General features: G+C 43.4%; 2 protein-coding genes across 4 annotated transcripts in view; one reads left to right on the top strand and one right to left on the bottom strand.

The window, feature by feature from the left end:
• The window catches only part of LOC147024176 (uncharacterized), a 76,414-nt gene that overhangs the window by 18,039 nt on the left and 36,225 nt on the right, over positions 1-22,150 (top strand). The window contains exon 2 of one of the 2 annotated variants that reach the window (XM_085883838.1): positions 17,206-17,280. The exons of the other annotated variant lie outside the window; for it this stretch is intronic. Coding sequence (XP_085739964.1) covers positions 17,206-17,280 — 75 coding nt within the window. The remainder of the gene's footprint in view (positions 1-17,205; positions 17,281-22,150) is intronic. 2 annotated transcript variants of the gene reach the window in all.
• Positions 1-22,150, bottom strand: part of LOC147024177 (uncharacterized) — a 133,776-nt gene that overhangs the window by 91,572 nt on the left and 20,054 nt on the right. For both annotated transcript variants that reach the window (XM_085883833.1, XM_085883832.1), the window contains exon 2: positions 5,067-5,147. The gene's annotated coding sequence lies outside the window, so the exon portion shown is untranslated. The remainder of the gene's footprint in view (positions 1-5,066; positions 5,148-22,150) is intronic.

Genomic DNA, 22,150 nt, shown 5'->3' with positions numbered 1-22,150 from the left:
GTCAAAGGGAATCTTGAGGTCAAATTTCTAAAATAGTCATTTTTCATTCGATGGACCTGCAATTTGAACAAGATTTGCATATTGCGTCACTGAATTGAGAAACCAACTGTTTTTGAGATCATAAGGTCAAAGGTCAACTTAAGGTAAAATTTCTAAAATCAAAAATTTTCAACTGAAAAATCGTCAGCTTCCATCCTATTAACTTGAAAGTTAAACAGGATTTGCATCGTCCATCACTGAATTGGGGAAAGCAACTGTTGAGGTCAAAAGGTCAATGGGTCAACTCGAGGTCAAACTTCTAAAATCATCAAATTTCATCTGATAAATCGTCAATTTTCACCCAATTGACCTGAAAATTATGCAGCAATTGGATAGTGCATCACTGAATATGGAAACCAACTAGTTGAGGTCAAAAGGTCAAAGGTCAACTCAAGGTCAAACATCTGAAAACATCAATTTCAATCTGAAAAATAATCAATTTTCATCCGATTGACCTGAGCTTTGATTAGGATTGTCAATTTTAACCTTAATGAAATGGGCAATCTGATGTATCCATGGCAACATTTGGAGAGGGGAGTGGATTTTACAAGTATTGTGCTCTGCATGACATCTTTATCTTGTTACTTGCAAAATCGAAGATTTTTCAAGTATATTGGTCAGTCGATTTTGTTATTCTGTCTGTCTGTTGGGTCGCCGAAATAGGTGACCCTTATTGTCAGAAATTCTGTCTGTTTGTTTGGATGTTTGTTCGTTTGTCATCGGCATAATTGGTAGTAAACGTGGGCGGATTTTGACCAAACTCGGGTGGTAGGTACATATTATGACCGAGTGCTTTGGAAATTGTGATGGTTGCTAGGGACGCTTTGGTTCCCTAGCAACAACCGAAAAACCTTCAAAATCGGTACCGTTCACGCGAAATCAATTCCGAAAGCCATTATCCCACGTAGGGTTATGAAATTTGCCACGAATGATCTACAGGTGATGCTCTATTAAATATATTCCTGTTTTCGTGATATATGGAATACTTTACCAGCAGCGCCCCCTACAATTAGGGGATGCGCGAAAATTGGCGAAAATTGAAGGCCCCCTAGCGACCAGGTGAGTGCATCGATACGAATGAAACTTTGCAGGTTCATGGTACTCAATGAGTACTAAAACTTTGCCTCAGGACATATTGACCGATTTCGCTTAGGTCAGGGGTCAAAGGTCAATTAGTGCAAAAATCGATAATATGCGAGAGCTGGAGGTGCCTTCGCGCCAAATGCTACTCCTCCTAGGGTTATGGTCGGATGGTAATGAAAATTCACACTAATCGTATGGAATACATTGTGCACAAACTATCGAGCCGGATTTTCGATTTAGATCTTTGTTCACCCACAGCACCCCCTCGAACTTTGGGGATTTCCGATTTCAAACCGCATTTTCGGTACTTTTCATTCAAATGGATACCGAGTAGTTATCAGTAGCTGGAACTGGATGAGATTTGACATGCATAATCTTAAGGTGATTCCCTATCCGCTATATGACATCCATTTTGCTCTATATCTTATAGTTTCCATGCTCGGCGACCCATCGCTGCCTACCGGCTTATTTGTTTGTTTGTGTGCAGGATATTGCAAAAAGTTGCGGACGGATCCGGATGGAATTTTGTAGACAGGTTTGGTGTGTGACAATGGTGAACTGATTAGATTTTGGTGAAGATCTGGATCTGTGTCCAGCTACTATAACTTTTTAAGTGATTCTTCACCAATGAGAGAAGGGGCCAAAAACGATACATAGCACGATATCTCAAAAAGTTATGGACGGATTCGGAAGAAACTTGATGGACACATCGGGTGTGTGGCAAGGACGAAGTGATTCAATTTTGGTGAAGATTCGAATCCAGATCTGGATATGATAATTATTTAATTTTTAAAGTGATTCTTCACCCTTTGGGAGCATAGCATGATATTTCAAAATGTATTGGGCCTGATATGTTCTCATGGATCAGGCATTACATGGTGGAGGTATGTGCTCTACTGAGTGCCCTTTTCGTTCAAAAATGTATTGTACCTGATATGTTCTCGTGGAGCAGGCATTGTGGGGCAGAGGTATGCGCTCTACTGAGTGCCCTTCTAGTTCACACCTAAAATGTGTCATGCAATGACAATCTCAAACAAGACAGATCTCAACCAGAATTTCTTTTGCATCATCCTTCCAGAGTACTGCCTGTGTTAACATCTTCAGCTTCACGCATAACCACCACATCAACACCATGACTGCAAAAGCAGGATAGAGGTTGGGCACTCCAAATGAAGTGGATCACCTTCTGACTCTTCAAAAAAAAAACCCACAGTCAACACAGCCAACGGAATACTTACTGTTCACATGGAGGGTGGTGTTCGCTCCATGCAGGATATAGCTACTCCCTGAATCAGGTCATGTGAATATTTGACAAACATCCACCACATGATGCACAGGTGATCTCCGATTGCATTGTGTACTATGCGCAGAATGAATTGCAAGCAACACTGCTTCAATGAGTTCCAATCTCAAAACCTGTGCCCTTAAGAACGAAAAGAGCAACATCATGCTGGAAACTACTTCACATTCTCATCAGCTGAAATTTCACTTCCAATCACACAAAATCTCGACATGGATGGACATGAAATTATTGCAGACCTGGAGTCGCGGGTGTACTACAAGAGTGGGGGGTATCCCCGGTTCTCCCCCCGGACTCACCGTGAATCGAGGGCGTCGCACACGAATAACTTTATGCCTCGGTGGGTCGCTAATCGACCGCAAACGCCAATAACTTGACCACGTGACCCAGTGTCCTCCGTCTGACAACCGTTTAACTGTGATACACGCAGTCTCCTTATCAGGGAATCGCGCCCTCGATGCGTACTTGCGTTAAACTTTCCGTATCAGGTGCAGCCGCGTGGAGCTGCCAAGTACACACCGGCTAATAAACAGATTATTGGGGTATAATTTCCTGGCTAGGCTAATGTGCGGACCGTGCTGGACCAATGAAGGAAAAGATGAAAACGAGCTGGGTACATTTATAACAAGCAATTTATTAAAAGCAAGGCCTTCAGAATGCAGCTCGCCATTAGGATGTCAGTTTCTTCATGGTTGAGAAGCCCCTCATCCTCACCAATCATCAACATGCTCATTCTGAGGTCGCAAGTGCAGAGCAGGTGTGAGAGGCTTCTTTTATTGACTTTGCTCTTCAGGATGACATCTCCAGCAGGAAGAGGAGAAGTCAGTGTCAGGTTGTAGGTTGTGATGGTGATCGTTGCCCTCTCATGATCTTTATGGGAGATACCACAATACCGGTCGAAGGTAACGAGCGCAGTAGTGATCTGGCTGTATTGCAGGGGTTGTCTGCTCATAGTTGCAGCTGTAGTTGAGACGGTAACTCCACAGGGCCACCGATGTGGTACTGAAGCTGTTGCGCATCCGCATTACTACATCTGGCTCCCTTGGCTTGCATGTGATGACGAGTTGCCCGACAGGATTCGACTTGTTGCCTCTGTGATCAATAGATTCAAGGCTGATGTTTCACGTCTGGCCAAGCACTAACAGATGGCTGAACAAAGCTTCAATGCGGAATGCTGTCTTCGACCCACCGTTAACACCCTTTTTCAAGGCTTCCAGTGTTTTCACTTTCTTCTTGATAGGGTTGTGAAAACCCACTGGAAGTGATTTTTTGAAGCTGTGTCTCATGGCTTGTCCAATCGCCAAAATGTCGGCAACATTGATCGACTCATCAGCAACCTTGCCATTTGCAATGTTGAACAGCTCTGTTGACTCTGTCGATAGGGGGTGTGAGTGCTTTGACGGCTCATCTGCCATCCGTTTTCAATATTCACTGTAAAGCTTTTATTGTTTTTTTGCCCTCTTATTTATATATGCGCCTTGTGGTAGATGCAGACTTCTCCTCTTCAGCCTGGTACATGGAATCAAACGCATGGGTGACTCTCTGGCAGAAGAGGTACGACAATGAATCAGAATGAATTTTTAACATGAAAAATGAATCAGCCATACCTTAAAAAACAAAAACAAACCCACCTTGACACTAGAATCATCCTTCCAGCATGTTCCAATCAAAAGTTATGTCCATTTTCCTAGTTTGTCCCCATCGCGTGGTAGGCATATTGGAATTCTGTTGCTCGGCAATGTCAAAACTTTGTTTCAACATGGGTGATGAAGCCGCCACGCTCAAAAATCCCCACCAAGACACGAGAACCATCCATCAAGCGTGTTCCAATCGAAGGTTATGTCCATTTTTCTATTTTCCCCAAATCGGGCGACAGCCGTGCTTGGATTTACGCAAATTTTGAGAGTTGCCCAAAGATACCAAGCTGGCATCTAATTGATCCTGCATCGAGGACTCCTACGGTTCATGAATCCATCAAAAGAAAACCTAGCAGTACCAACAATTTCTGGGTCCACATGGTGATTGTGAACGGTGGTTACTGGACTAATAAAGTAACACCACCCACAACCCTGAAGTGGGAATGTCGTTGGTTGTTATCTCCATGTGCAGATTTCAGAGAGTAGAACAGTCCTCTTCGGACTCGAAGTATCCATCTCCATTTTGGTAGATACATATCGGATCCTCTGCATATATATATATATATATATATATATATATATATATATATATATATATATATATATATATATATATAACAGAGATAGATGGTTGTCTGTTCACCTGTTCGCAGGTGAAATGTGATTGGCTCATTGCAAGATTGAATAATGTATCTTATAGGTTTATTAAAAGCTGATATTCAAAATCTGATGATTGGAACTCATGGCTTAAATAATTATGTGGAAATATCTAGTGAAATCGGAAAAAAAAAATCAGAAAAATCTATTTTTTTTTAGAACCCGATGTAATTAAATACTCGAGTCTGCAGGACCTGGGGGTAAAATGGGTCCAAAATTCATTTTTTCACTCTTTTCCAGATACAGTAATTATTGTACGTCTGATTTTGTTTTACACCACCCAGGGACACCAGCAGCAATCTTTTTTGGATTCGGATTCGACTTTTATAATATGTACATTTTTCGCTCACCTGGAACGTCCTTCAGGGGAGCTTAATGGATGGCGCGTTGTCCGTCTTTCCGTCCATCCACAAATACTTTCAACTTCTTCTCTGAAACAACACAGACGATTTCAATGAAACTTTACAACAATGTTCATCACGATGAATGTTCCTTAAGTTTGTTCATGACATGAAAAAAAAAAATCGGGCCCCAAGGAGCTCTGCAGGGGTTGACCCCCAAAATATGTATTTCCTTTCTTCTCCGTTATATATTTTGTGGGTCACCCATGCCATCCATGTGAGTTCCCCGCTACCAGGTGCGTGCCCAGAGGTATTGCCCCTATGTTTTTAACGTATACATACTGTGTTTACAACATGGAATCGTGGTTTGTTTCTTGACAGTGCATTACGATACGACCTCTGACAGAATGACCTCGATGGACCCACACTCACCTCTAAACTGTCTCGCCTGGGTTTGAATCCTGGCCCAGCTATAAAATGTCAGCCTGGTGTTTCTCAGACTGGATAAATCATCAATGTGTGTGTCGTTCCTCCGATGGACGTTAAACTTGGCGTACTGAGCACTGACATTAGTTGGTGGACGTTAAAGATCCCCATGGTGTCCTTCACGAAAAAGTGGGCGAGCTATCACTGGCACTGCGGCCAAATTAAAAATTCCTGCCCAAACTACTGCTGGGAATTAAGACAATGGCAAACCACCCAGTATTTAACCCTTGCTCAGGAAGCTGCTTCGGTGGTGCAGTCACTTAGTTACGAGTATGGGACATCAAATAAAAGTAACAACTGAAAAACGAATGTAAAAAACAAATGAAAAGGAAATTAAAGCCATTTAAAAAGGATAAAGCACGGACATAAAGAGTGGGGGGATAGAGGGGAGAGGGAGATCGACGAGTGGGGGAAGAGGAGAGGGGAGTGCGGGAGAGAGGGAGAAGGAAGGGGGCGGAGGGGGGGGGAGAGAGAGGAGGGAAGGGAGAGGGAGAAGTTTCCTTCTGTATCCATCCTGTCCACCCCATTCCTCCCTACTCCGTTGTTTGTCTAATTCTCCCTCTATTTTGTCCTTCAACTTTTTTTTGTCCCCCCATTCCCCAACCTCACTACTGTTCCTTTTGTCCTGTTTCGTCCTGGTCCATTTTGTGTTCTAGCTATTCCACGAGCTTTGACTGTATACAAAAACAGTCACAAATTATCTCTTTCTGTGTTGAATTTCTTTGTCAAGGAAGTCATCTATTATATATTGTGAACCGTGATGTCCGTCAGTGCGTTTGTCTGTCTCCCGTTTACAGCGGCCGCTTCTCACGCTGCATTTGAAAAAACTCAACATTCAGTTTTGAATTGACGGGAGAACAGTCATGAGCAATGTCGACGCCAAATTTTATTTTGCAACCAGAATATTTTGCTCTCTTTTTAGACAAATCCAACCTCCGCCGCCCTATGTTGCATCACCATTTTGCAATGGGTGGTATAAGTGGATTAGAGCTTTGGTTCTGAGTGAAACCAAGAATGCAACACAATTGACCTTTTTTTAAAGTCCATGAAATGTAATTTGAATTGAAAGATTAACTGAAACTTTTCGTGTCACCTTGGGACGGTACTTTTCCGAGTACAGTTATATAGTTATATAGGTTAATTTATTAAATAGACTAATTAGTCTTGCATATTCCTGAAGGACCATGAAAAGTTATTGTATGACATGCGGTGATATGTTACTTTTGCGTTGAAGTCCAGAGTGTCTTTGTCTGTCTTTGTCTTTGTCAACTTGTCTGTTCCACTCCGTGAGAGTTGACTTGTGCAGGAATGTTTGACGTGATATGTTAACCAACTTCTGAGCACTTCTGAAGTATTTGTTCAAATCCTAAATTCCAGGCTCCTGAATAAGACGAGCTAAACAGAAACCGCAATGAATGTTCTGGGCACCGGTTAGATGTGCGCAAGGGTCACCCGAGAAGTGAAAGAGGGGGGGGGGTGATAATTTTCAAATCTTATGGTCTGCCACCAAGGTGCCAGTGCTCGGCGTCTAAGCGGAGGAAAGGAAGCATGCGGGAATGCGGGAAAGGTACAAGACTCCTGAAAGAATCACATAATGGAGAGTTCTGTCAGTGTGTTTGGACAGGTGGTGAAATATTAAGCTGCTTGCGGCAGACGTGGCATTTCTTGTGAGCAGCTGCTACTAGATAATGAATCCTGATCCCCAAGCTTTTTTTTCGGGCTGAATCGGGCAGTGTTCTGGTTTGAGGTTGCTGTTTAAAGTGTACACTGTACAGTTGCCACTGAACATGCATCCTTGCCTGACCACCTTCACATGATGGACGCGAATGTTATGCGGCCCCATAAGTGCATGTTGCCCCTCGGGACTGGCAACGTGTTGAGTTTTCTCATGGACGCACCTGCTGGCAGGTGTTTACCAACTCTTAACCTGCATTCGTCTAGACTCTGATCAAATCTTGACAGAAAAATCAAAATCCTCACTTCTCCTTGACATTCGGAAGTGTATTTACATCAATAAACATTTCAGTCCCTCGTGGTGAAATGAAAGAACCTTTCAACTTTTTCAACAATTCAATTTTTTTTTTTTTACCTCCGCCACCGAAGGTGGACCGAGGTTGTTTTCACCCCTGTACGTTTGTTTGTCTGTGAACAGGATATCTCAATAAGTTAAAGACGGATTTGGATGAAATTTGGTAGGCAGGTTAGGTGTGTGACGAGGACGAATCGGTTCGATTGTGGTGAACATCCGAATTCAGATCCGGATACAAGAATTTTTTTGATTTTTTTAAAGTGTTTCTTCACCCTTGAAAGATGGGGCAAAAAACCTATGTATTCATGATATCTCTAAAAGTTGTGGACGAGTTGGTTCGGTGAAAAGTACAAGCAGATTCGATTTTTGTTACGGTCCGGATCCAGATCCGACCTATCAGTAGCAGACAAAATGCAAAATATTCAGCCTGGCAGAGCTATGTTTTCTACCGAGTGCCGTTCTAGTTATCTCTGTGTACGTGTTGAATGATTGTGTGTAATTTGGAAATGTGCTGTAGTAAAGTGTTTGTGGAGTACATTCCTAAGTTTAAAATGTTTGACGCTCAATAAATGATTGATTTCGATGTGGTCGATGTTGTGACAACTAACTAATTTAGCATCCTACTTCAACAACTTTGTTCTATTCTTACAGCTTATATGTTTATAGCAGCAAATCTGTTTACATCTGATTATTTGTGGTTTTGTTCAGTCTCAGTTTAAGTATATCCTTCCGATGTATTCATTTGTGTTCAAGGTGCCTTCAATGTCGGACTTAAATATTATTTTAAGATTTCAATGCCATTGATTATAGATTATATTAGATCATTAGATCAATAATGTGGGGATTTATTTATTTTTCACCTCTGCCACAGAAGGTGGAAGGAGGTTTGTTTTCACCTCTGTCTGTCTGTCTGTTTGTTTGTTTGTTTGTGTGTTTGTTTATCCTGTAGCAGCCACACCATTTCAGAGATCATGACCAAACAGGGTACAGACGTCGGCCATGGTCCAACTTAGACACATGTCCTTTTTTGTTGAATCTAGGTAAAAGGTCAAGGTCAAGGTCACCAAAAAAACCCAAATTCTTATTTTCGCAATAACGTCCGCTAAAATGGTCGTATCGACTTCAAACCAAATCCAAAATGTGCATCTGTCAATACTGCATCCAACCATATGTCTTATTGTGGGTGTCACACCAACACCTTCTTCGCGGTCGGGGGTCGAATGGCAGGGAGGGTCGGGTCAAAACTTTCAAATTGCGATAAAAACGCCATTTCAAGTCCGATTGACTTCCAAGTTATGATCATGACCAAACCAAGTGCTATAACTCATTAAACAGTAGCACTATCGACTTATAAGAATCAAATTGATTTCCAGGTTTTTTGTTTTTTCACAGATCATGGAGATATGACAAAGCTATTCCGGAAATTCCTTGCTCAACGAGCAATTTCATTTGTTTGTTTGTGTGCAAGATATCTCAAAAAAGTTGTGGACGGATTCGACTGAAACTTCGTGAACATGGTTGGTGCACGATGAAGAATTGTTTCAGTTTTGGTGAAGATCTGAATCCGGATCCGAATGTGAGAATTTTTTAATTTTTAAAGCCTTGCACATTTCTGAAGTTCATCCGATTTCTCAACTGAACTAATTTTTTTCATGGAATACTGCTCTCCCCTCTGAGCTAGCGCCCTTGGCACCATTGAGAGAGGGGGCTAAAACCCTATATATAGCATGATATCTCCAACAGGCATTGCGTAGTGGAGGTATACGCTCTACTGATTTCCCTTCCAGTGTACAACTGTCTTGATCCAGCTTCTTTTGATTCATACATGACACATGTCAAAGCTAATCAACTTAAATGTATAAAGCACTATCATCCTATTCTGCTGATTGATGTGATTATTGAAGAATAACCACCTTGAAAGTCCTTGAGACCATCCTGCAATGAGTCTTGGACAATCACAACTTTCAAGAGTGGAACACCCACAGACTCTTGACAATATAACCCACCCCCACCTTGACTGTTTATAATCAACAACTCATGGCTATCTCATTATAATTTGGTTGAACAAACCGGCTCTCCTCGATGTAGATGCCTCAAAAAGACCCATCCACAAAAATCTTTCTTTGGCAAGTCTCATCCAACCCACTCCTTCAAACTTATTGATCCCACATCTTGACAACTTCCAAGAGGTCTTGTTGTTAGTTTCTTCCATGTTGGGTTTTTATTGGTCTAATCATGATCCATTCTTGCTGTGGCGTTGATTTAGTCAACGCTATGGCCAATCCAGAACACTGGTAAAATTTCATTATGTCACCACGGTAAGTGAATGTCATAAGAAGAAGAAACTCTTTCACACATACAAGTGACCTGGGACTCCCCTTCCCCTGTTTTTCCATGCACGTTTTACTGTACTGTCATGTGCTCAGAGTGTATGAAACCACATTCACTAATTACATGTGGCTTTGAGACCCATGCACATGGGCTGTGGCCCCAGATTAACGAGCGGTGAGTCACCAATTTCAAAAGCCGAGTGAGCGCAGGAAAGGAAAAGCCACACTTCTCTAATGGCTCACAATTGTTCTAAATTAGCCGGATGATAAAAAAGGAGACGCCTAGCAACTTTAACCATTACCTCCTTTTTAAATAATAATAATAATAATAATAATAATAATAATAATAATAATAATGACAGTAGAACAGCACAGAATATATATATATATATATATATATATATATATATATATATACATATATACATATACATGTATATATATATATATATATATATATATATATATATATATATATATATATATATACATATACATATGTTCATGGCTTAAAACAACTATATTTGGAGGAAGGGAGGACACAAATTTGGCATGGAGCTCTGACAAGCCAAACACTGAAAACAGATCTTAACTGATCTACCCACTACAACAAGCCTGGTGAGAAGAGATGGGTAGGGATGGTGGGATTTGCAATTTAACAAAGAAAAATCTCAAACCAGGGACAGATATAATGAATGGGGGGATGTGGTCAGAATGGCGGCATTGCCAGCGTGTCCGGCACAGGCACAGGCAGGTTAGTGCATATTTCAGTGCGGGAAACCTATATCGTTCTGATGACCCTCCCAAAACTTTATTGTTCTCCATGTGCCCTTCCAACAATGTCACAAACTCACCCTCCAGCGTGCAGAGTGACACACAAAAATACTTTGCTTTACTCTTACAAAACACCCTCTTAATGCCTGTAGCATCCGAGGCAACTCTCTGCCCATGCCATCTCAAGCCAACTCCACACATGGCTTATTGACCTCGTCTACTCTCATAGCCCACGTGTGGCTCTCAACGGAATTGTTCAATCTCCTCTCCCTGTGAAGGTTCGAGTGCCCCCAAGGCAGTGTTCTGGGCCCAGTCCTATTCCTAATCTTCATCAACGATCTCGCTGACTCTCAGAAAAATCCTCTTTATTTCTTTAATGATGGCTCCACCCTCTGTCGTGACATCCCTCATCCTTCAGGTAGCCAGGCAGCAGCCTCTTCTCTCTCTTCCGACCTCGATAGAATTATGAGCTGGTCAAACGCTTGCAACATGGCTTTCAATCCCGTGAAATCCCACACACTCACTGCGTCTCTCCGACAGGACAATCTGGCAAATGCTCCCATATACTTTCTTAACAATTCTCTTGAAGTTCAGTCACTCAAAGTCTCCGGCATCACGATGAGCTATGATCTTTCTTGTGCAAATCATATTTATAATTTGGCCTCCAAAGCTAGTTACCGACTGGGCATCCTCCATCACACAAAGGCTTTCCTTGGCACACCTAAACTCTTATCCACCTACAAGGCCTTCATTCGCTGCTTGATGGAATACTGCTCTCCCCTCTGGGCTCGCACCTTTGCCTCACACCTTGTTCAGCTTGACTCCGTGGAAACCGAGGCCTTCAAAATTATTAGAATCTCTCACAATGAAGCTGAGTCTCTGGGCCTATCATTTTCATATCGCAGACAGGTCGGTGGTTTTCATCGATCACAGACAGATTTCAGCTTTGTCTTCTTCTGACTTGTTTCTCCTCTTGCACCCTCTGCCCTTTCCATGCTCTGTCCCCTCCTCCCCAGGTCTCAAGGTATCCACATTCATGTGTGTGTGTGTGTGTGTGTGGGGGGGGGGAGGGGGTCTAACAAGGCAGCTGAGTCTAACAGCATAGGTGGACAGAGAATCAGGGTTTGGGCAGGGGATTGATTAATTACTTGGGGTTTGGAAGAGAGGTGGGGTTGAGGACTTGAAGTCACATTTTACGTTGCATGATGTTCCGTGGGTCCCTGCTAGTTAATAATAACACATGAATAACATATCTTATTAACTAGTACTGTTGCATATGAAAAGATGATAAAGAATTATCACTACCAATGCAAATAATAAAACGTTTTAACACCATCAAGACAGAAAAAAAAAAAACATACTTCAGAGACAACCTCGTCATATAAACAGAATTCCGTGCAAGAAACAGGACTTCAAGTGAGCAGGACTTTTAGGACACAATAAACCATCATGCTCTCTCTCTCTCCCAGCAACAATACATTTGAATGAGCGAACATGATACAAGTTTGCCATGATGATAAATCGGTAATAACGACCTCCGTTTCAACAATTTTTGAATGGAGGGCATGTGTCATCCGCCTGAAAAATATGACGTCCTTTAATAAGGTCATTGCAGCCACTGGAGGTTTGTGTTTGCTATTAATACCTGCTCTGCCTCGACCATGGGCTCTGCTGTGTGCATTTGATGTCAGCAGTTTCTGTTACAAGCTGAAATTTGGTTTTCTTCGGGTTGGGATATCTCACCAGATTGTGAATTGGACTTTGTTTCGGCTGCAATAAGCCATGACATGTGGGAACCATGCTGTTGGTATTTCGAATTGCTTTCCGTGAAGTTGATAATGGCGTTGTAGTATGGTGGATATGGGAAGGGAAAGAGTTAAATATTCAACTATTTCAATGCGGTAATGAACAAGTATAACGTCTAAAGAAGAAAGTGTGTGTGTGTGTGTGTGTGTGTGTGTGTGTGTGTGTGTGTGTGTGTGTGTGTGTGTGTGTGTGTGTGTGTGTGTGTGTGTGTGTGTGTGTGTGTGTGTGTTCATTATGCATTATGTGAGTCTAATATCCTCCAGAATAAATATTTCAACATTTTTTTTCCTCCTTCAAATTTGACCTCGATTAATGATTTTCTCTGGTTTTCAGGGGGGAGAAAAAGTTCTTGCATTTGGATTCCCCTTTAAGAAATATCATGACCTACCCTACTTGCGTTATAAATGTTGCCACAGGCCACCAAAAAGACCCATGATGGGCAGAAGTAAATTGGATGCAAAGAGAATGGCAGTCTACAGGTCACTTGAGACTGAAGAGCAGACACAGGCCCGGGTTGAGGATCAATGTGCAGGACAAGCAGCATCCAGGGCAGCTAAGACTACAGAGCAGACACAGGCTCGGCTTGAAGAACAATGTGCAAGAAAAGCAGCCTCTAGGGCAGCATGTTGGGCATTCTTGGAAGGTGAAGCATTTCAATACAAGTCCAAGTAGATTTTGCAACGCCCAAGATTGGTAATTCATATAAAACCGTGAGGCCAACATTCCCAATTTGTCATCAAGGAAATATTTCAATACATATTGCATTGAATTTCCCTGGGGCAACACCAAGTACTTCAGTATATACGTATATATCTATACTAATAAACGTCAGAGTGTGTGTGTGTGTGTGTGTGTGTGTGTGTGTGTGTGTGTGTGTGTGTGTGTGTGTGTGTGTGTGTGTGTGTGTGTGTGTATGTCAGTGCATCAGTGTGCGTGTGTGTGTCTCCTCCATAACTCCAAAACTATGAAACCAAGCAGCCTGAAAGTTTGCATGCATACTAAGAAAACTTCAAGGAAGTGCAAGAGTGAAAATTGGGTGGTTGGGTTAATTAAACCACCCCTTTTAAAGATAATTGACGGCGTTATTTAATTGTATCCTTCAGCAGGCAATCGTCGTCCACCTCGCTCTCTGGGTTCTTAAGGCGTTTCCTAGGTAACCTCGCTGGGGTCTGAAGCCGCCAAGTTTGTTGGCCTGCTCAACCTTGCCTTGATTTGGAACAGGCTGCAATGATTTCTTAACGATTAAGTATTTGTAATTTTTTTTTCCACTTTCCTCAATTATATTATAGAATGCCTGTTCATCATTGCTACGAATCGATGGATAAATTGCAATGCTTATAAATGCCTGGAACATCAGCGTTCATGGCTTTATTTAATTTCCGCACATGTGATGGCCACGAGGTAACACCGGTCAACGAGCGTATTTTGAGACGAAGGATTCGTCACTCCTTTGGTGTCATTTCCCTGGTCTCTGTTTATGCTCCGAATGAGGCGAGTGATCTCACCGGGAAGGATGCATTCTACGCCACGCTCGAGTCTGTGGTTGATCAGTGCCCCAGGCGAGATATACTTATAGTCTTGAGGGATTTCAATGCATCGACTGGAACTGATAGGGATGGTTATGAGACAAGTGTTGGTCCCCATGGGTCAGGAACTGTGAACCTGAATCGCACTAATTTCTTTGACTTTGCAAGAAGTCATGGACTTAGCATTGCTGGTTCATGGTTTCAGCGCGCACAGGCTCATCGCTGGACTTGGTATTCCAACGCTGGTGGTGTGGCAAAGGAGATTGACCATGTCCTCGTTGATGGTCGCTGGAGGATGATCCAGAGCTGCAGGGTCTACCGGAGTGCTCAGTTCCTCAATACTGACCACAGCCTTGTTGTTGTAGCAACTCTTAAGTTGCACCTTAAATCCAGGAGAATGGTACCATCCCAGCCTCGGCTGGATGTTGGCAAGCTCAAGGATGAGAGGGCAGCTGAGGAGTTTGCGAACAAGTTGAGTGGAGATTTGGGGGGTCTGGGTGCTTTGGGAGGTCCTGAAGAGATGTGGAGTACCTTCAAGACTACTGTCCTTGATTTTGCCGGTGGATGTCTTGGAACTCACCGAAGGGTAAAGAAGAATTTTGTCTCTCAAGCGACATTGGATACCATTGACCATAGTTGCAGGGCCAGGCTGAATGGCAGAGCTGAGCTGTTCAGGGAACTGAGGCGTAAAACTGTACGTGCACTAAGGGTGGACAAGGAGGCCTCTGTGCGAGGAATCTGTGAGGGGGTAGAGCATCACCTGTGGACAGGTGATTCTCGTCCTGCTTACAAGGGAGTTCACGCATTGCGTTCATCCAAGCCCATCCCTCGGTGTGCTGCAGTTAGAGCGGAGGGCGGTAGGCTCTTGACAGAGGAGTCCGAAGTGAAGGACCGCTGGGCCAGTTACTTTGAGCGGTTGTACCAGGCTGATCCACCAGGTGTCGAGTTGGATGTAAAGGGTGTTACAATCCCCATTGCTGACCCTCCAATCAACTGTGGTCCACCTTCGCTTGTGAAAACACAGGCTGCGGTGAATCGGTTGAAATGAGGTGAAGCTCCAGAGATCTGTGGCATCCATGCTGAACTTCTCAAGGCTGGTGGAAATGCTGTACTCGTGTCATTGCATGGAGTTTTGTGCTCTGCCTGGAACACAGGCATCATCCCAACTGACTGGAAGAGGGGCCTTGTTGTCCCTCTCTGGAAAGGGAAGGGTGATCGCCAAGACTGCAACAACTACCGAGGGGTGACGCTGCTCTCAGTTCCGGGCAAGGTCTTTGCTCGGATAATTCTTGATAGGGTTCGCCACCATCTACTGGAGCACCTTTACAGTCAGTCAGTCAGCAGAGCAGTCAGGCTTTACACCAAAGAGGTCAACGATTGACCGTATCCTTGCTCTTCGGGTCCTCACCGAACGCAGATGAGAGTTTCGGCAGGGGCTGCTTGCAGCTTATGTTGATCTCTGTAAAGCCTTTGATTCAGTGAATCGGGATGCCCTCTGGTGGATTATTGGTCTTCGTAAGGCGTCACCCAAACTGATTAATCTGTCATGTGCTGTAAAATGTGGTGGTACCATCTTTTACTTATTTCCAGTTGTTACTGGAGTTCGTCAGGGGTGTGTACTGGCCCCCACACTTTTTCAGCACTTGTATGGACTGGATTCTCGGGAGGATGTCAGAGAGATCAAGCTGCGGTGCATCGTTTGGGAATGTCAAGATCTCAGACTTTGATTTCGCACATGATGCAGTCATCTTTGCGGAGACTTTAGATATCCTTTTGGGGGCCCTCGAGGTGCTGAATGAGGAGTCGGAGCCGCTGGAATTACGGGTTTCTTGGGTCAAAACTAAGATCCAGGCTTTCAATGACATCTTGGATGCTGCTGTCCTGTCTGTGTCTATTTGTGGTGAGGATGTTGAGGTCGTGGAGAAATTCACTTACCTTGGCAGTGATATTCATGTCTCTGCTGGCTGTGAGTCAGAGGTCAATAGACGTCTGGGTCGGGCCTGGGGAGTCATGGATTCACTGGATCATGGAGTGTGGCGCTGCCGGTACTTGTGCGGGAGGAAGAAAGTCTGAGTCTTCAGGCCCTTGGTGCTTCCAGTCTTGCTCTATGGATGCGAGACTTGGACTCTGACCAAGGATCTGAGACGGAGACTTAATTCCTTTGGTACCAGGTCTCTTCGGAGAATCATTGGCTATCACTGGTCAGATTTTGTGTCCAACGACCGGTTGCTGAGAGAGACTCTGATGAGATTTGTTACCTACATGGTCCGTGAGCGTCAGTTGCGGCTGTATGGACATGTGGCTCATTTTCCTGACGCTGATCCTGCTCACCAGATTCTCTCAGCGAGGGAGTCTCGTGAGTGGAGGAGGCCAATGGGCCGACCACTTGCCTCCTGGTTGCAGCAGGTTGACCAGCATCTCAAGGAGATGGGGATGGGCCTGGCATCTGCCTGGGGGAAGGCCAGACGGAGGCCCCTGGAGTACCGGCGGAAAGTGGTCACAGCGATGCGCTGTTCTGGCACATGCCCCCATACCTGACCTGACCTGAGGGTTATGGTCAAGTTTCGTCGAAATTGTGTGTGGTCTCAGAGAAGAAAGCAAAAACCTCTTGTGGGAGGCAACACCACTGTCCCCTGTGGACCCCCTCATATCCCGATTGTTTTTTCGTGCTGTGACAAACTTTGGTGCATCACGGTTGATGAAGGTTGCCGTCAAGTTTCATCGAAATTGGGTGTGTAGTTTCGGAGAAGGGAGAAAATACATATTTCGGGGGGCATCCCTCCCTTATACCCCATTAGACCCAGATTTATTTAATATCATGAACAAACTTTGCTACATCACGGGTGATGAAGGTTGTAGTCAAGTTTCATCAGAATTGCGTGTGTTGTTTCTGATAAGAAAGCAAAGTCCTCTTTAGGGGGACAACCCTAGCGTAAAGTCCCTCTGAAGACCCCTCAGACCGGATTTTTTTTTTAGTGCTGTGAACAAACTTTGCTACATCACGGGTGATGAAGGTTGTGGTCACGTTTCATTGGATTCGCATGTGTAGGTTCTGATCAGAAAGCAAATATCTATTTTGGGGACAACCATTGTAGACCCCCTTCGGGCCCGATTGTTTTGTTAATGCCATGAACAAACTTTGGAACATGCATGCTGGTGAAGGTTGCGGTGAAGTTTCATCAAAATCGTTTTTGTAGTTTCAGAGAAGTTGCAAGTATTTGTGGACGGACGGACGGAAGGATGACGCGCCATCCCATGGAACTACGTTCCAGGTAAGCTCGAAACGAGATGTGTGTGTGTGTGTGTGTGTGTGTGTGTGTGTGTGTGTGTGTGTGTGTGTGTGTGTGTGTGTGTGTGTGTGTGTGTGTGTGTGTGTGTGTGTGTGTGTGTGTGTGTGTGTGTGTGTGTGTGTGTATTTTGCTGCTTGTCTTTATTTTATAATTTGGCCAGGATACCAATGCATTGCAGTCTATTCTTTTAAAAAGTAAATATCATGGTAATTTTAACATCCACAAGTAAATACCAGCAGGCAAGTTCTCTGGTTTGCAGCACTCTCTGTATAGATTCTGTTCTAGAACTCCCTCCTTGCAAACCACAGGAACAAGTATGAATGCTGGTTGACATACTGCCAGTCCTATAACTACTACATAGCCCCCCACACATACACTTTTATTTCACAGGTTAACTTGAAGTTATCCAAAAAGAAATGCATACGATACAAATAGACAGAAGAGAAATAAATAATGTCACAACCATGGCTTTCCCCTGTTTTTTTTTTTTTGCCAAACCTAACACAACCTCGAGCTCTGACTTCCACACCAAGTCACAAGAATGTGAACATGTGACCTGGTGTCACATGCCATGTTTCCCTTGCGCTCATTGAATTGCTTGGTTCTGCAGTGGTCAGATCCAAACACGATATAAGCGGGATCTTTCCAATTAATAGCAGTTTTAATGATTCCCGAACCACATGCCTTGCCAGGTAACACGAGCGAGGACAAACTTTACGCATTGTGGACGATTGAATGGGTGCTCAATGTAAATAAAATTTGGCAAGACACGAGGGTTCAAAGCTTTCACAGGTGAAATGGGATTAAGCTTTGCAGAAATATTCATCAAGGTTAGGCCGAGCAGGTGTGAAGGTTAAAACTGGTGGAAGGAGTAAATTGCTCGTCGATACAGTATATCTTTCCCGAATCAGCACTTCTACGAAGGTATTGTCTTTCTTTCTGGCATTTTATAAACTACAGGTACAGTCGTTAAGTAAACCGACATTTTGTCTCAATAATAATTATTAATGTTCTTTCAATGTATCGATAAAGCCTTATTGAAAAGCTTTATAACTAACTTACAATGTGAGATTAATCAAGGTGGATGATCACCCTGCTTGAAGAACTATGACAAGAGTCAACACGACACAACGAGCCAATTGTCTTTCACGCATTATTGCAGATTTCCTTTTCTGAAAAATAAAGCAACAGATCATAAGTTCCTTTGAAGCACCCTCGACACCTTACCCACTTGTTAAGCTTTATTTATATATTTGGACAGCCCCCTCTGGTGATCGATAGCAGGAAGCTGAGTTGACTCAAGTATTTTATATTTTTTGTCTGCCTGAATGGAAATGAACTTAATTGCACTGTAAACAAAAGAACTTCAATTTATCAGGAGGTCATCAGGTTTCCCAAGATGAGAGTTGAGAGGAAGAAAGAGAATCAACAAAGCAAAGTCACTGTAGTATGCACCTTACAGACTGGGAAAAGATAGAGGATAGAATGAGAGGCGAAAGGTCAGAAGCTATAAATGAAAGGTAATAATAAGTTTGAATACAACTCGTGCGTGCCCTACGTGCGTGGCCGTACGCGCAACAACAAAAAAACTTTCAAACCGCGTGCCAGAAACAACAACCACACAGGCCGTTCCTTCACTCTCCCGTGCACGTACGTGCGTGGCCGTACGTGCAAAAAAAAATAAAAAAAACTTTCAAACAACCACACTGGCCGTTCCTTCGCTCTCGTAAACGACGACTGGATTGGGGCATTGTATTTATCTATAAATTCGCATAAGAAATCGATAAATTATTAGAATACATCAAGTCATCACTATCCGGAAGTCCGTACGTTTTAACCCGTAATGGGGAACGCGGCTGAGGATTTCTTCCCCAACGGCCACGCCTACGCAGCAACGTGTCCTGTCATTGGTTGGTAAATAAATGGCCATAACTTGGGAAGCACTTGTCTGATTAATATCAAACCTTGAAAAGGCACATCCTCAGGTCACCAGCAATACACCTGGCAAGTTTCAATTAGATCGGACCATTGGTTGTCGAGAAACAGCGGTCACAGTCACACACAGAGATTGCTGGAATTATAGATAGATATCTATTACAGTGTGTGTGTGTGTGTGTGTGTGTGTGTGTGTGTGTGTGTGTGTGTGTGTGTGTGTGTGTGTGTGTGTGTGTGTGTGTGTGTGTGTGTGTGTGTGTGTGTGTGTACACCCCTTTTGAAGATAATTAACTCATCTCATCATGAAAAAACAAAAACAGGCTTATCCTTGGTCAGCCTGCTTTTCCTCACAAGGGTCTTAAGCTGCCATTTGTTTCAGCCTGCTGAAATATGCCTTGCCTTGGAACCACAATGTACTCTCATGCACTAATTAAGGTATATAATCAAAATCTGTCTTCGGATTTGAGGATCAGAGCAGGTGAACCAATTGTCGAATTCTGGAGTGAAAAAAAAATTAACAATTCTTATCACCAAGTGTATTTACATATTTACTTTAAGCAAGCAAGGCTGTGATTCCTCCTTTTCCATATTTCCACAACAATTTTATGTGAAATTGCCAAAGCATTAAACTTTACTTTCTTTACTGTTTGGATAATTATATTGAGTGAAGTTAAAGATTAAGGAAGGTGCCGAAAGTGTAACTTCATTGAGTGCAACGAAAATAATGAACGAGCAGGATCTCCGCAAAGAGGCGTTGCTCTCCCCCCACCCCTTTATTGTGCCTCCTCCCCTTCCTCGTCTGTCTCTGTCTCTGTCTCTGTCTCTGTCTCTGTCTCTGTCTCTGTCTCTGTCTCTGTCTCTGTCTCTGTCTCTGTCTCTGTCTCTGTCTCTGTCTCTGTCTCTGTCTCTGTCTCTGTCTCTGTCTCTGTCTCTGTCTCTGTCTCTGTCTCTGTCTATGTCTATGTCTATGTCTATGTCTATGTCTATGTCTATGTCTATGTCTATGTCTCTGTCTATGTCTCTCTCTCTCTCTCTCTCTCTCTCTCTTTCTCTCTCTCTCTCTCTCTCTCTCTCTCTCTCTCTCTCTCTCCACCCCCTTCCCTTCTCGAGTGTATCGTGATGTGTGGTGAAGAGTTGCTCTCCCCCCTTCCTCGCTCCCCCACCCCTCCTCTCTCCCCACCCCTTAGTATTCCCGTGAGTGAAACAATGGGTAGTACTTGCTGGTGTGTAATTTAGAAAAGAAGTGTAAGAAAGTAATAACACATGAATGATGGAGTCTGGTATCTGTGATCATGGAGATAATTTTAAATACTTGAAGGGGAACCTAAATGTTCAGACCACATCGATGCTAATTGATCCCTTGATACCCTACAAAACAGATATAATATGTCTTTTTCACAATTTCCGAATTATAAAGTAGATAAATTTGCGATTAAAAGGCAAAATCTTCTTCTTCAGATTACCCGTGACGTCGCACCCAGAAAGAGACCACCAGATCTGTATTGTGTACGGGTTGCATCGCAGTACGATTAAACTCAAAATGCAAATAATTTTCGATTTTTCACAAATGTGTGGAGTTGATGCGTCCTTGGTGCTTGTACCGTGATACAAACCGAGATGGTGCTTCATGCTACACCAATGGCCGAAACACCCAAACATTGTCAGAAATTGAACGAGTTTTGTCCGAAATACCCGAGTGTGGATTGGGCCCAGAAAAATATTCACTTTTGTGCTCGGAACACGTTCCAGAGCACTGTTATGAAACAACAGAGATGGCTTATCTGGATCTTGTATTTATATGCCACGATTGAGAGAAGATGCCATCCCCACGATTAGGCAGAAGAAACAGCCGTCACTCAAGACTGTAACACCATCTCTACCGAGTTACCAGCACATGTACATGGACGATTTGAGAGGGGATTCAAACACCTGTTGCCACTGCCCAGCAGTTACCACAAGAGCACCTGAAAACAATTATCTATTATCAACACAAATATCTACATATTAAATGAACCACCATCTATTTACAGTGGAGAGAAAGTAAGTATCTATCATCATCCAGTCCTCCTAGAGGATTTAACTCTCGACGCTAAAACTTTCAGGGTGCCCCACCCCCCATTCCATCATCCCATCCCCCCAGAACCATCAACCCACAATACCCACCATTCACCCACAATCATCACCTCCACATTAACCACCACCATCCCACACCACCCCTCCACCATCCCCCCACAATCTCCCATAACCACCATCCTCCACCCCTCTTCCTCCCTCCTTCCCACTCCACAATACCCCATCTATGGGAAGGGACATTGACACCTCACGGACATGATGGTGGGACACGGCATGGATACAAATGGCATCCGGGGAAAGTATGAAATAGAGTGATCCCGTAACATACAAGACACCTGGTCAGCCTGTGACAGTGGGACAAAGCATTCGTCACTGAAGTGATCATGTGACCAGCATTTTCCCCTTCACTAACACTGCGGCCATCTTCCTCTAAATCGCTCGCATCAGGCTCGAAACGATTCGACTCCACAATTCTCCCCAAAAGCATTTCCATGACTAATTTTGTCTCCAATAGTTTCTTCAAAAAATCCCACTGATCGGTTTCAACATTCTGAGAACCTTCGGAATCGCTAATGACGGTGGAATCGGTATCGGAATTCGAGCTCGACACGAACCGTTTCTGGATGGAAACCGATGTTTGGATCATTAGGGCTTCAAGATGTGACGTTACTTTTATCCCCTTTCAAATTAGACCGTGATTAATGATTCTCAATGGTTTTCGGAATTTTCCTTTGCGTTTGGGTTCCCCTTTAAGCAAAACAATGTCAATGACTTGAGGTCACATGAATAAAAGGAAAAGTTAGCGTAAACTACTGAGGGATACTGCCAGCTGATCCGACTCTTG

The sequence above is a fragment of the Eptatretus burgeri genome, chromosome 6 (assembly GCF_056783735.1).
Source record: "Eptatretus burgeri isolate ZD-2024b chromosome 6, Ebu_testis_v1, whole genome shotgun sequence".
Taxonomy (NCBI): domain Eukaryota; kingdom Metazoa; phylum Chordata; class Myxini; order Myxiniformes; family Myxinidae; genus Eptatretus; species Eptatretus burgeri.
Note: the sequence above shows the minus strand (reverse complement) of the source record. Positions and strands in the feature narration are given on the sequence as shown.